This window comes from Callorhinchus milii, unplaced genomic scaffold (genome assembly GCF_018977255.1).
Source record: "Callorhinchus milii isolate IMCB2004 unplaced genomic scaffold, IMCB_Cmil_1.0 Scaffold22, whole genome shotgun sequence".
NCBI lineage: Eukaryota > Metazoa > Chordata > Chondrichthyes > Chimaeriformes > Callorhinchidae > Callorhinchus > Callorhinchus milii.
Genome location: NW_024704763.1, coordinates 2503129 through 2519289, shown reverse-complemented (window position 1 = coordinate 2519289; position 16161 = coordinate 2503129). Strand labels below are relative to the sequence as shown.

The 16161-nt window shown below is 43.3% G+C and overlaps 1 protein-coding gene across 1 annotated transcript; it reads left to right on the top strand.

The window, feature by feature from the left end:
- The first annotated feature begins 465 nt into the window (after positions 1 to 465).
- rab11a (RAB11a, member RAS oncogene family) lies at positions 466 to 15960 on the top strand. The gene is made up of 5 exons (XM_042342967.1): positions 466 to 766; positions 11328 to 11523; positions 11624 to 11817; positions 12252 to 12332; positions 15186 to 15960. The coding sequence occupies exons 1-5, from the start codon at positions 727 to 729 to the stop codon at positions 15323 to 15325; spliced, it is 651 nt and encodes a 216-aa protein (XP_042198901.1). The 5' UTR covers positions 466 to 726; the 3' UTR covers positions 15326 to 15960.
- Positions 15961 to 16161: the final 201 nt, after the last annotated feature.

Here is a 16161-nt window from a genome sequence, read left to right as displayed (position 1 = left end):
TCCTCTCCTCTCCCCGAACCACGTCATCCCCTGCGACGACACAGCGAGGAGCTCGCGCTCCACCGCCACCCGAGAGCCCTGGGATGACGTCACCACGATTGACGGCGGTTGCCATGGTCGCCGGGGAGGGAGGGAGGGACGGGAGTGTGGGTGGGTGGCGTGCCCTACGCTGCACCACGTCGCGGTGATTGACACGTACACGCACGCCGCTCGCCCCTTTGCGTCCGCGGGTGAACGACGGCGGCGACGGCGGCGGCCGGTGGGGGGGGGGGGCGGGAGGCGGACGGATGGGCGGATGTCCTTTCCCCGGAGATTTCTCCGTTTTTTTCCCCCCCCAAAAAAAATACTTATCCACTGCAGCTCTTTTGTCACCGCAGGAGCGGCTGTTTCTTCTTGAAACCGCCGCGTGAACGGTAGAGCCGCCACGACAGCCTGAGAAGCGCGAATAGAATAGAGATTGCGGGCGGGAGGAGGAGGGAGGGGGTGGGGGAGAGAGAAGGAGGAAGAGGAAGAGACGGCAAATGTGACCTTTGACCCGGTCCGGTCTCCGGAAGCGGAAGTGACGACAAACGGCGGCGGTGCCTGTCCAGCGGCTGGGAGTGGGGAGTGTCTGCTCTCGGGAGTCTCCGCTGCTTTTTTTTTCTGTCCTCTTTTTTTTAAACCAAAAACCCAGTCTCCCCCCCCACCCCCTTTTTTAAAAAAAATATTTATTATTTCACGGACAAGATGGGGACGCGGGATGACGAGTACGATTACCTCTTTAAAGGTAAGGTCGGGTCGGGTCGGCCTGGGCCGGTACCTGGGCTTGTGTCCGCCTCGCATTTAGTTCCTTCCCTGTCAACACTCCCTCACTCACTCACTCACTCAACCGAGCCCGGGGCCCCGGCTCCAGCCTCGAACCACCCCCAACACACACACACACACACCCCTATCCCCTCCCCCCGGGGCCGTTGCGCCCTCAACAAAGCTCCCGAGCGGCGGCTACAACTGCCGCCGCCCTCTCCGGTTGCTGTGAGGAGCAGCCGCTTTCTCCCCGCGGCCGGTCCCCTCCCCTTCCCTCCCCGGTGTTGGCCTTTCGCTGTCACAGTCTTCTTTTGTCCTTTCGGGATTCTTTTGTTCCACGAGCTTCTGCTGAGGTGTTCGTTTATAGCGCGGCTTCGATGCCCACCCCCACCCCCCCCCCCCCCCCCGTGTCCACGCTCGGAATTTTTTGCACATATACACACACACACATACACACACACACACATACATACACACAAAGAAATGCGTTGGCTGTAAAACCAGCGAAGGGACGTGTTTTAAGAAAATGGACGGCAGGACAGGACAGGACAGTTCCTTGTTATTCTGCTAAATGCAGATGTAGGAAATGCAGGTTCTTCAGGGACGTGAACAAGGTTCTTGTCACCTTCGGTTCCCCCCCCACCCCCCCTCCACTCCCCACCCCCCACTCCCACTCCCTGTTTTATTAAGAGTAACACGCGTTTGCTTCCGAGTGTTATTTTCACTCCTTTGTTTCTATCTTTTGGTTTCCTCTGTCCTGTATTAAATGTAGGGATTTTAGTATCGATTGAATTTTGCTCTCAGGCCTCAACCAATCCTGATGTCCGGTTATCTTATTCAAAAGTGTAAGGAAACCCCAAGGGTGCATTTCCTCTCCTCCTTTTAATAGGGGGAAGCGGAGGCGGGAAGTAAAGATGCCTGGCCTTTGCCTCTTTTGGCTTATCTGATATCAGATGGTTGTAATATGGGTGCGGACCTGTGTTGCGCTGGGGCATGATGTGCATCTTGCATAAGAAGTGTTACTGAAATGACTGACAGAAAGTGTATGCTGAAATTGTCTTGCTGAATATTTGTACCCATTTTTTTGTTGATTGATGCAATTAAATTGTTGAGACTTGTGGATGGGTTTATCCATTTTCAGTAATCAATGACTCATCTACGTAAAATGCCCTGGTATGTTTGAAAAGCACCTCTGATGCCTGCAGGATGTTCTTGCGACAATTTAAATAGAAGGAAGTCGTCTATAATTGAATACATTTACCGGTAATTACATCTTTAGCAATACAATGATAACCACACACCCTACCATGTGAGGCACGTTACCAAATTTCATGGTAATGCTGCCCAGTTTGGATAGTGCATTGTATACCATCCTTTTTCCATTGGGATTGAAGTACAAGATCGCTACGAAATGTCGCTTCTTCGTTATGGCTGAAATTAAGACCTTCTGTGGGGAATCACAAATGTCTGGGGTGTAGTTCCCAAAACACCAGCTACCTATAATCCACCTCTTGTTTCTAACTCCCAAATGCCTGAGCATCTGTATTTAACCAGATGGTGTTGAGGAAGTGAATGACATGTAGATGTAATATTGTTTTTCTGGCCCAACATTAGGTTTGAACAAACATCTGAATCAACAGAAAATTTAATTCTCTATTCATCATCTTGTCATCAAGCCAGCTATTGTGGCTCATAGTACAGCACTACACACAATTGAACTAGTCATTCAAATTCTGTCACGCAGAACTGTGCTGACATTGTGAAGCCACTTTTAAAAAAAACTAACATTTGAACGCTTTCGCTGTTGCTTAGCTGAGGCATCTGACAGATTCTATTTGCAATAGTCACTCAGTTGAAGTTATGCCTGATGTAAATTAGCATATAAAACTACTATATTTAAACCGGAACCTCAAACAATTTAATGTGTTTATAGTACAATGATAAACATCAAGGAAATGGAAAATTTTAATTAAAGAATAGGGACCTGGGCAAGATGTACAAAATTAATGTAAAAGAATGAAGACCAGAAGTGTAATTAAAAAGAAGTTATGAAAGCATAATAGGATAATGAACTGATAATTGTCAGCTGTTGCGTACTTACTAGATGATTGAGTTCAAAAGGGGGAGGAGGGCGCCGGGAAATATAATGGAGAATGTTAGGTGTAGCTGCCTCTTAAAATGGGTTATTTTGTGCTAAATATCTGATGGAGGATTGTGCCATATCTTTACAATTGGTATGCCAGGTGGTAGGTACAATTAATATTACTGGTAATTATTAAGTCATCAATTGCTGATGGGAGGCTAACAGAATACGCCCAAGGAGAAACTCAGCTCATAGATTTGTATCTGCTTTGTGAAGTGCGTTTCTGATGTCTAGTGGGAGGGCAGCAGAGAATATCTTTGGGTTTGTCACTTCAGGCCATTCTCATTACATCTCCTGCCAGAATTCAGCCTAGACCCAGCAATTCATCTGTTCATGCTTTGTTAAAAATTGGGATGAGGAGTGTGAAAGGTACTTTGGACCTTGTACATGTATAGGAAAAAAAACGCTCTTGGGGGAACACCATTTCAAAGCTATGGCTAAAGGGTAAAAAAGTAATTAATAGATTCATGCATGAGTAATGAAAGATTGGGGATGTGAACAGAGCTTAGGGCAAAAAGAGATTTTAAAATCACACTCTTCCAGTTTCAGGAATTATAAATGGGATTTATCAAAATAATTAAACATTTTTCCTTGGATCCATTTATACTTGTTTGTTCTGATCATTGTAAACAGCATCTCCATTCGTATCTGCTGATATCATACCTTGTTCTGATTTTGAAACTCTTAAAAATTGACCGTTATCTGTTTTAAGATCATTTTTGTTTTATAATTTGTTTACATTGCTATTCACCGACAAAATACATGAATCTGGTGAGTGTCTGTAGGATAGTATTGGTCAGTGTTTGGTAAGTGAAGCTTAATGTTCTTTGTAACTAAATCACACAGGTGACTGAGTCATTGATTCGAGAGTTGGTTTTGGGTGGAGTTTGGGAGTAGTTGCACTCATGCAATGCAAGATGAGTAATGAAGCAAATAATATTGGGGTGATTGGTGAACACAGTAGAGCATGAGGTGTGGTTTAGTGGCAGGTGAGACTGAAGATTTATTGAGTTTCACTTGTGTACCTCCAATGCGATGACTGGGGTGAACATATAGATAGAAGACTGAGATGGTTGCTATGCCTTTGAAGACTGAGAAAGAAATATGCTAATGTTGACGTTGTTTGTTAAATGATTGAACTGGTGTGTTAACTTGCTTTATTCTGCTTATTCCTGTTCAATGTTGGGGCCGAACTTTGTTCTTTGAATAGTTAGTTATGTAGCGAGAAGAGGAGTCGTGTTAAATTTGGAGTTTGTAAAGTCTGAACTGGTGGTGGAATTCCCATCCTTTACTTCTACCTCTTTGCAGCATGTGTTTAATGTTGTAGCGATGAATAACTGGTTGGGAGGTGAGGAAGGGAAAGTGTAACACCAAAAACTGAGTGATCTGGACCAGGCTTTACAGAGATATTGTAGTGTAACAGGTTGTGTGTATTAACATGAAGATATAAACGTATTCCTTTTATCCCAATTTATTTTATGTTTTTAAGATCGAACCGAGCCCAGGTGTGAGTGAGTGGTTGGGACTAGTTTCTGATGGAAGGATATTGCTTCATAATGGTATAAGATTGAGAAGATTAAGAAGCGCTTGCAGAGGACTTGTGAGTCAAGCTGCTGCCCAGTGTAAATGCAAGATTTGCAAAAAAATGAACTGTATGCACGCTGAAAGCTTGGGTCCCCAGGCCAGAGTTTGGACAGCCTGTTAAACTGCTCGGTCGAGCTGTTACGTTTTTCTTTGAACTATCTAAACGTTTAAATTTGGTCTATTTAATGAGTTTTTAAACTGCTGATGTTGCACTTGCTAATAGATGTCCTCAAGCACCAGCAGCATGGAGCGTGCTGACAGTTACTGCCGCACTGCTACTGGCATTAAAACTTAAGAAACGTCCACATAAAATGTATCGGTGAGTTTAGGTGGTTATGTAGATAATAGCAAATAACCTGGGAGCGTTAAAGGTTGCAATTTAATTGATGTTTCAGATGTCTCAGGTAGAAAAATAACCAAGGTTTTTTGGATATCTGGTTTCAGAACTGCACCCTCAATTCTTTCAAAGGAAATGTCTTTTTAGTAAGCAAATAGGGAAACTCCCATTAGACGATCAATGTTCACATTTTATTTAAATTAGCACAGATTCGTGTTTTAAACATCAGAAATCAAGTCTTACTTTCAAGGAATCGTAAGTGAAGACAAGGTTGATTCTGATTTGCTCTGCTCCAAACAAGACCTTTGCTTCATTAGCCACATGTGCTGACAATATTTAGTTGCACAATACCAGCTTTTATTTTTGTTGGAATTACTTGCTTGCTCCTCATAGGTAGCAGGGAGACTCATTGATACCAATGTGAAACTAGTAAGGGCATTGCTCTCAAATGTGTAATTGGCTATAATCCTCAGACAGACTATGCTGTAGTTATTGCCTCTTGCCTGCAGGACTCTTCAAACTTAATCAGTAGGAAGAAAAAGTAGTTAAAAAATATTTAGCCAGAAACTTTGGCTGCCATATGTAATTTTAATGGTCAATTGATGAAGTGCTAATTTGCACAGTACTGAAATGTAGTAATTATCTAACTGAATCCACAAATTCACTGAACCAGCAAACTCAAAGGCAGATTTTAATTGGGCCTTCCTTACAAATCAATAGAATATTCTCAAGTTTCCGAAGGGGTGATTTGGTTCATAGTTGAGTAATCATAGATGACACATCAGAGAGTGGGATCTCATTTTGTTATGTTAAGAATGTACTGCAGATAAATCCTATTTATGCTCTTGCTATTTCAGTGAAGTCCACAGTTTTCTTCAGATGTGGCTGAGTGCTTTGATGCGGCAAACTAGGAAGAGACTGGTTAATCTTTGTCGCACTGGCTGTTTTCCGTAACAGCTCATCTTCCCCCTTTTCTGTGACTTACCACATCATCTAGGTCTCAGGCACACTTTTTCTGTCTTTGGTCTGCCTATTTTGTTGCATTCCCCCTCTACTTTGTTTTTACATTTTTAACACCTCTATTTCCCTGTTATTTTGCAATCCCCCTTTGTTTTGCATCATTAACACCTCTTTAATCCATCATCCCCTGTCCTCTACCCCATTGTCTCCTTTGTCTTCCTTGCCCTGCCTCCCCCCCTCTCTGTTAGCCCTTAAAAGCCTCTCCCTCCCAACATGCCCCAGTTTTGACGGAGGGTCATGGACTCACTTTCCTTAGATGCTGCCTGACCTGCTGAGTTCCCAGCGACTTTTGTTTTTGTTTCAGATCTTCAGCATCTGCAGTAATTTGCATTTTGACCAGTCTAGTACCTATTGACAGATATGTAAAATACTCGGAAGGATAATTCTGAAGCCAGTACAGTAAAATTGCTTTTGTCATTTAAAAGAAATTGAAATGTTCTACTTGCGGAGCTGTGTGCAATTCACATCTCAAACATTTATGTAAATCATTGAGGTGTATTATTACCAAAGAAACAAAAAATGCTTTGAGCTGAACAGATGCAGTTGCATAGAATTCCCCACAGAATTCCCCTTCTTACTTCTGGCTGCTTTATTGAAGTTCCCTTTGGTCCTTCCCCTCCATGTCTGGCTGCTTTTATATCTGTGATGCTTTCGTCAATCAATGACTCTATTTACAATTATTCAAGAATTGGCAAAATGATGCTTTTATAAGAATTTTGTTTCACTTAAAAAAAAGCAAGACATCCTGAATGTTTGTAAATCAATTCTGAGCAGCACTTTGTAGTCTGTGCAGGCAAATGTGCAAAAAAATTCTGGAACAGGAACACGGCAATTAAGTAGTTTGTTGCACATAAATGTTGGCTTGCCAATCTAACAAGAATTAACTGTAATCATGTCTGACCTCCACTTGAATTGACTGCAATCACTTCTGACTGTAGTCTGCAGTTTAAAGAGTGAAAGTTAGGCCATTGAATACAGTGTGTGTGTGTGTGTATATGTGTGCGTTGTAGGGCCATCTGCACTCCCATTGTGACCGTCCTTGTCTACTGGAATCAGTGTTCGATTTTGAATTCCTGCGATCATTGACACAAGGGTATCAAGCACAGGAGGGTAGAAGTTGGTGTGTGCAGCCACACTGTGAATGTGCAAGTTGGCTCCATTTCCATCCTCTGCAGAGTAAAAGAGTTCTGCCATTCACACAGAAGCGAGCTATAACAATGAGGTCATGCATTACAGGAACTGCTGAGAGATTAGATTGTTGCAGCCTATTTTTTTTTTGTCCACTGCTTCTTCCTGTACAGCTGACAAATAACCCATTCTTCAGCAGGATAGCCTTACATCCCAACCTGATTACATCTCAAAAGTGTCTGGTGTCAAAGCTGTCATAATCAAGGCTTGATTATGGAAACTCCCTCCTCATCAGCATTCCCAACTCTTCCCTTTATAAGCTGCAGATCATCCAAAACTCTGCAGCTCGTGTACTCTCGCGTACCAGGCTCCATGACCCTATCACTCCCACCCTCGCCCGACTCCACTGGCTCCCCATCCTTCAGAGGATCGAATTGAAGATCCTCTTCCTCACTTTCAAGGCCATCCATGGCCTTGCCCCCTCCTACCTCTCTGAGCTGCTGACTCCCTACCAACCTGCCCGCTCCCTCCGTTCAGCAGGCTCTGGCCTGCTCCATGTCTCCCGCCCGACCCGCCCTACCATCGATGGCTGGGCTTTCAGCCTCTCTGCCCCCACACTCTGGAACTCCATCCCACGGTCCCTTCGCCTCGCTTCCTCCCTTGCCTCCTTCAAGGCCAGTCTCAAGACCCTCCTCTTCGATCGTGCCTTTGGTTGCCCTCCCACCTCTCTGCCTTCCCTCACCCCTACACCACCCCACCATGCTCGGGACCTGATCCCTGACTATCCAGTGCCTTGGGACGACCTCCCGACATGAAAGGCATTCTATAAATGTAATTTTGTTGTTGTGTGCCAATCTGGTTCTGTCAATTGCCGCAAGTCATGTTTTGCCTCAGTTTCGCAGACTTCTACTTTGGTGGACGGTGTGTGAACACGTTGACCTCACTCTACATGAAGGATTCATTTGATATGATACAACCCAAAATTTATCACAATAGCATTACGTTGAATGTGTTGATGTTCAATTGAAACGTTGACTGGTCAAAATCTCTGTTGCCTTTTGATTCAGCGTAAAGCTTCACTTCAACAGAAGTTGACCAATCGACAAAATCTCAGATGCATTTTGTGCTGAGAGCTACTAACATTATTCTCCTGATAATGTCCTCCAGTTAGCTTGGTTGGATTCGTACAGAAGTTCACAAACCTGCTGCTGCCCAGACGTTTAAACTGAGGACTGGGGCAGAGCAGCGACACTGGGGTAACACCCCTCTCTATCTATGACCAAGGCTCCCTTTGCCTCCTTGTCCTCCTGGACCTCTCCGCTGCATTCGACACAGTCGATCACGCCATCCTCCTCCACCGCCTTTCCTCCGTCATCCACCTTAGTGGGACTGCACTCAGCTGGTTCGAGCCTTACCTTACAAACTGCCAGCAGTACATCTGTACAAACGGCTTCTCCTCCCGCACCCACCCGGTTACCTGCGGGCTACCCCAAGGGTCAATCCTTGGCCCCCTCCTCTTTCTGATCTACATGCTCCCTCTTGGGGATGTCATCCGCAGACATGTGGTACACTTCCACGTGTATGCAGACGACACCCAACTCTATTTTTCCACCTCTCTTTGCATCCCCAGTCCCCTGATGTTCTGTCAGCTGCTTGTCAGATCTCAGGGGCTGGATGAGCACAAATTTCCTTCAGCTGGCTCTTGTCAAAGTCTAAAATCTCATGGCTCTCACCTCCTCCACCTATCTGACCTCCCCCTAAAACTTTCCGAACCCGTACGGGACCTCGGCTCGACCCCCAATTATCCTTCCTCCCCCACATCCGGTCCCTCACCAGCACCGCTTTCTTCTACCTCTGACACATCGCCTGTCTCCGCCAATATCTCGCCCCAAAAGCCGCTGAAACCCTGGTCCATGCCTTTGTCACCTCTCGGCTGGACTACTCTAGCGCCCTCCTCACCAGCCTCCCCTCCACTACCATTCATAAAATCCAAATCATTCAAAACTCTGCCGCCCGCATTCTCACCCACACGAAACTCCACTCCCCGATCACCCCAGTCCTTGCCAGACTGCACTGGCTGCCTATTCCAGAGAGGATCGACTTCAAGATCTTCACCCTTGTATTCAAGTCCCTGCACTCCTCTGCACCCCCCTACCTCTCTCCTCAAAACAGTACCTGTTGTCTTCGTTCCTCCGGGTCTGGCCTCCTCCTCGTCCCCCGCTCCACCCTCGGTGGCCGTGGCTTCAGGCTCTGGAACTCCCTTCCTCACTCCCTTCGCCTCGCTCCCTCCCTTCCTATTTTCAGGTCTCTGCTGAAGACCTTTCTTTTCGACCGCGCCTTTGGTCTCCTTCCTCCCCCTCCCCTGGCTTGGTCCCGGGTCCGTTACTGTGAAGCGCTCTGAGACGCCGTCCGGCGTGGAGGGCGCTTTATAAATCCTTGTTGTTGTTAAACTGAGGACTGGGGCAGAGCAACATGCAGTACGTACTGTCTCTTTTGAAAGGATATGTAGGTCTTGTGGCTCACACCATTTGGGCTGAGAATTGGGCAAAATTTCCTAGGTTTCAACCAGTTCTTGATCTGCGTGCAGGGTGATATGTAAACGCTGCCTGGGCTGCACTGTCTCATCCCACCCAGTGGGGGACAATTACTTTTCAGTAACCAGGAGGTGAATAAGCACCCATTTCTCTTCCTAATGAATTCCTCTTGCCAGCTCTGAAACTACAGCTGAGACCTGTAACATGAGTACGTGGGGTGAAGTCACAGCATGCCTCAGCGCATAAAATATGCAAACTGATTATTTTATCTGGAAGATTTCAGGAGTTTGTGAATTACTAATACGATCCTTTTGAAGTTCTGGTTCTTCAAAATTTGCATTTCATAATTGGGAAACTTATTTGACCGAGATGGGGGGAGTGGGTGGATTGGTGCAGCAAGAACAGATATTGCTACAGAATGTTGGGGGCACCTTTGATTTCAGTTGCCACTGCAGGACGCAAAATAATATCCCCAATGTTTGCCATAGGGAAGGCATTGCCTACTGTTGCGCACACTTTTGGAAGACAGGTCCACACCACTGTTAGTAGAGGACTGGGAGCAAATCTCCCACTGTACTATAAAACAAGAAGAAATGTTGCACAATCTAGCAAGTAGATGTAACCTGCACCCGGAAATCTTGTGAAACTCAGACAAGATAGTGCCTGCGAAATGTAAACAGCTGTGGCATGTAAACTAGGTGCACTAATGTACTGCAAGACATTTTGTGGCTACGTTTGCGTGTAAAATTTCCCAATTAATGAACTAAGGATGCCTTTATAACTCCCATTGTGACGATGGACTCGTTAAAGCTTCAGCACAAGCATCTGTTTCTTCGGGAATGGTTTTAAGGAGTTGCTTTTGTTGTACCTACAACTAAAGCGTATTGCGTCCATTGTTGTTTGGTGTCGGCGTATTTGTCTTACAAGATGTTCGTTCTTCACAAATGAATCTGCAGCCCGCACTCTTTCCTTGAACCTCCCTCAAGGCTGGACCTTTTTCCCTTTGTAGCTGGTTTCTGTAGCCATTCCATTTGTCTTTGTAAAGGCTTTATAGCTGATGTTATCAAATGCCTTCTAAAAAACCCAAGAACACTGTATTGTCCACTAATTTAGTTACTCCCTGAAAGAATACTACTGAATTTGTGAGTGTGATGTATTGCCTATTCTTTATAGCCTGAGGGCTCGTTAATGATTATTGATGGTCTCTCAAAATGCCCTTGAGTGACTTTGTTTATTACTGTGGGTTTGAATTCCTGACTTTGTGTTTTGCTTCTTTATACAAATGCTGCACAATCAATCCTTTGGACTCAGTTTAGCCCATATATTCATCCAGGTTTTTTTAAAAAAAGAACACAGACTAATTTTATAGTTTATTTCTTTCAGGGTTCTGGAATGGAGCCCATTTGCTCCAGGTGTTTGCCTGGATCTGGAATTGGTTCAGGTTTTTGGGAGGGTTGATTGGTTAAACTCTTCACGTGTAGATTTTTGGCAAAAGAAACAGCAGACAATACAGTTCATTGTTTCATATAATTTTATGAACTGACTTGTTTGCTCCCAAGGTCACTCGGTTTAATTTCCTTGTACCTTTTAAAATTTAAAGTTATGCTTCGTTTATTGAGTCACTGATGACTTTTCTTGTTGGGGTTTACAATTCTGCTCTCAGTTTGGCCTTCAATTTCCATCTTCAGTCTTTTTTTAAAATCGTCACTTCCCTAGTTTCCTAATCGTACACTGGTCATTTTAGCCATTGTCGACACAAATGCTGTTTTGTGTAACCTTTTACTTCCTTCTCTTGCAGTTGTACTTATTGGTGATTCGGGTGTAGGAAAAAGTAATCTGTTGTCACGGTTTACACGCAACGAGTTTAACCTGGAAAGCAAGAGCACTATCGGAGTGGAATTTGCAACAAGAAGCATCCAGGTGGATGGAAAGACCATTAAAGCACAGATCTGGGACACTGCGGGTCAGGAGCGTTATCGAGCTATCACTTCGGCGTATGTTGTTATCTTTAAATTTCTCCGTTGAGGAGAATAAAGAAATTACTTGACAGTTTGTGTGAAATCCTGTTTCAAACCTTCGTTCTATTGTGACTAGGTATTACCGTGGGGCTGTTGGTGCCTTGCTGGTATACGATATTGCTAAGCACCTCACTTATGAAAATGTGGAGAGGTGGCTGAAGGAACTGAGAGACCATGCGGACAGCAACATTGTCATCATGCTGGTGGGGAACAAGAGCGACTTGCGTCATCTCCGAGCTGTGCCTACAGATGAGGCGAAAGCCTTTGCAGGTTTGTGTGTATAATCTCGTTAATAAATTGCTCCTATGTTCAAACAAATGTTATCAATGGCCCAAAGCATCCGTGAGCTTTTGGAATATCTTAAACCTGTTTGGAAACTTTCAATACTCTGAGGCGCCCCAATTTTTCAAGACAATGTTTATAAGAAGTGGATTGCTCTTAAATCTTGTCTGCTAAGCGGTTGGGTGATTCAACACAGAAGGAAGGGTAAGTCCAAATCCAGGCCAGTTCAGAGCCCTGGGAGAATCCTGGAAGATTACTGCCCTTGGCAGTTCTGCTGTCTGAGAGTTTGTGACTACCCTCTCTGGGCACGCTTAGAAGTTGGACTTCCCTTAGAAATTGGCTAATTATTAATCAGCATTTGTTTGTCAACTGACCAATCGTTTTGTCTGATGGCTAAACATCTATCATCGTTTTGTTGACAGAAAAGAATGGGTTGTCCTTCATCGAAACCTCAGCTTTAGATTCCACAAATGTAGAAACGGCTTTCCAGACCATCCTAACAGGTATGTAATCTTTTATAGTCCAGAGTTTGTAGCTGTTAAACTTTTAACAAAGTTCAATAACCTATTCTGGTTAATTTGAGTTTTTAAAAAAATGCTCTTTATGACTTTTGCAGTCAGAGTTTTATCTAGAGATGTTGCTATGTATGAATTTAAAACTAGGTTTGGTTTTCATGTATGGAATCTATGCAAATTTAATAGAACATCTGTTTTGCTGTACTTCTACACATTATCTCAGCTGAGAGGCAAGTGACTTGCTTTCAGGCCATGCTGATAAGTGTGTAGGGGTGATCCACGTTCCTTATTTTCTGTCTTCCTTTCTTGAGGAGCCAATGTGTCCCTTGGCTACAGAGTTTGCCAGCAATGCTTCCTCTTTATTTACAGCGCTCGGGTGAATGTTCCATTCAGAATTTCTAAACGAAACCTGCTGGATGACATCAGCCGAATGGCCTCGCTGAGTGCGATCGCTGACTGTAAAATACAGTCATTGGAATTTGTGTTGAGACGGCCAATGTTAATTATGTAAGAGTCTTCAGTCTCTTAGCCTTGGTAGATTCCTATCAGTGGTGAAAAATGTGCTAATCCAAATTACTGGAGACCAAGGACGGAACCTTGAAGTAATCATTGCTGATATTAATCTGCAGAGCTATATTCTCAGGTTGATTCTATGGCATTCTTAATCCTGATTGAATAGATGGGATGATGCTGTGCAGTTACCCTGGATTTAACCTCCTACTCGTAATTTTTTTTACCAAAATCCTTTATTTGTCAATTACCATTTTACAAGCAAGTCTGATTTTAACTGTGCCAAGATCTGTTTGCTTTGGTATGTTTGTTTAAAAAAACGAATTTGCTTGTCAGCAGCCATGTGTGGATTTAAATTGTATCTGTAATCCAATTACCATTCTCCTGGGGGGGCAGAGAACTGGGGCATGATCTTTACTGAGCGGCATTGTTCTATAACAGCTTTGTACGAGCTGACTCAACGGAGTGTGGCTCCTACTGCTGTTGGTGCTAGATAAGCATATCTCAGTGGAGCTGGCAAACTCTGAGACCAACTCAGCCTTCCTTTATTATTACTCTGAAGTGATGTTCAGTGACTGAATGGTACAGGAAGTGTGAGAGTGAGATTGCCTGATGGCACTGTGTCTACTGTATTGGGAGGCATCACATTAAATAATTTGTACAGACAATTCTTTGCTCTGCAGTTAGCTGGGTGACTTCATCCAAGATTGCCTCCTGTCTCTGTCTGGCATTAGTAATGAGAAGTAGAAGCTTAACAGTTGTTAGGAGCGTAGACCTCAATGGGAGCCAGCCACATTGCATCCCAACACCCAGAATATATAAACTACTCCCAGACTAATTTGTGCCGTAATTAAATTATCACCTTGTGGGAGGTAGAATTTGACAATATTCTTCAGCATTTTAAGTAGCTACATCCTTAGTGTACCATTTCCCCAATAGACGTATGACAACACAGTGCGTGGCCTCTGGTTCACATTGCTCAATCGCCTGTCAAAAGTTGACTGTTCAGATCTTTGTCTTTGAAGAGGGGAGAATCCCTTGGCTGTTACCCAGGGTGACTCTGTACCTCCTGCCTTCCAGCTGAACTGCTGCTCTAGAGGCAAGAAGGAGATTCTTTGTAAGCTGTGGAGTAATCCTACGGGATAAAATAGATAGAAACCTTCCCAATAAAACGTTGAAGAAGGTGCAGAGTAATGGATTGTTCTGCATGTTTTATTTTTATAATTGGTGTTTCAAACTACTAATGATTTACGATTACTTTCTATGTATTTTTTTTAAAAAAGAAATGATTTTCAGTTCAGTTTAACATCGTGATTTTACTCAGCAGAATTTAACTGGGCTCAGAGCCAAGACATTGTCAAATAATGAATCAAACTGTGACCTTGCTGGGCAAGCATGTAACTCTTAATGACTTCCTGAACACAGGGGAAAAATGCATTCACATATGTTTTGCTCAGGGTTCTACTGGCGAAAGTTTGTAAACGGGGCATTCTCTTCAGTGCTCCGTTGGAACAGTAAAGTTAATGCTTTGTTTTTGAATCTGATTTTTGGTTGTCACCCGTACAAGATACAATTCTAGTTGCTGAAAATAGCTCACCCTTCTGCAAATGTCCTCCTCGCTGCTTTTCTTTAATATCCCAGATGAACAATAAAAGCTTCAGAGGGTTTAAGACCGAGGGAATTGAGGAGTAGGGCATGATTTTGAGAAGCACTTGGATGTTTCTGTGGCTTTTCTCTTATCAGAAGTCTGGATTTAGAATTCAAGAAACACAATCGTTCAATCTTACTCCTTCAGCAGTCGTGAGACAGTGTTACTTCTGTTGATTGCATGAACAGGGTGATCATGGAAACCTATTCTGTTTGGTGTTACTGTGAAGGAGTTGATATTTCTGGTCTTTCAGTTTTGTCTTGTGCCTGAATTGGCTGTGTTGAGGCACAGCCTGATGGAAAGTATGAAATAAGGAAATCAGTTTTAACATGAATTTGGGGAAAGGTAAATTGTTGGCATTGTGGATAGACGGATTGCCTGTTAAGTGCAATTAGTGACTCACAATCTACCACGAGTGTACAATCATTCTAAAAACAATCTGTAAAATGTACTTGTCTTGTATTGTTATGGCTGCAATATTTAAATATTAAGGCTGCTGTACCTCCCTCCCAATAGTTGAGATTAAAAGGCTATTTTAGGTCCAATGTAATTCACGCCATTCCATTGAATCAAATGGAGATTTAAATAAATTAGCTACTTAAACCCAATCAAGTGGAAAATTGGAAGCAAAATGAAGCGTTCTGTAACAATGGGTTGTAACGTTTTTTTCTCTCCCCCTCTAGAAATCTATCGCATTGTGTCTCAGAAACAAATGTCAGACCGGCGTGAGAATGACATGTCTCCGAGCAACAATGTGGTGCCGATTCACGTGCCTCCGACCACTGAGAACAAACCAAAGATGCAGTGCTGTCAAAACATATGACGTGACGTTCCAATGGAAAAGGGCTCTCTCCATTCCCTGAGTCTCCATATATTTACTGTACCTGTGTAACGCTTGCTGTTTCCTGTTTTTGTAATTCAGAATTTGCTGATTAATGTGACCATTGTCTTAAAAACTTATGTTAAACTGTCTTTATATAAATGAAATGCAACACGTTAAATTAATGTCAGCTGTGAAGCATTTTTATATTGTATACACACACACACGGGCAGTGTAAAATGGTAAAACCATTTTGTAAATGAGGTCATCATGTAAAGTAATGCTATTTTTAAACGGTGTTAAGCAATAGGGCTCGATTGAATGCGATACCATGCATATCTTATTGTCTTAAATACATTGATATGAGAATCACAACTTCTTGCTCAGAGCAATAGCTGCTTGTTTGGGCTGAGCATGCTCATGAAGTGTGTGAAACACCGAGGGCACTGCTTTAACCAATGTCATCACTAATTCATTTGGATTTCTTTGTCGTGTTTCTCAGTATTCAATGTAATTGTAAATTTTACTCCTGTGTATTTATGCATGTACTCTGATTGTCTTCTTTTTTAATTTTCAGTTATGATTTAAAATATTATATTCAATATGTTTCAATCCTAATAAAAGGAAACAAAAGGGGACTGTTTGTTTTTATTCAAGTAAAGCAGTGTTTATGGATCTGGAACCTGCTGACAGAGATTTTTGAGCTTTACCTTGTCGACGGCTTAAGATCTTCCTCATATTCAGAATATCTTCTCAGAAGTTGGGGGTTAAACAGCATTATTAAATTGAAACAAAGAACTTTTAATCTGACTGTAGGCCATGCTCCACCTGGACATTAA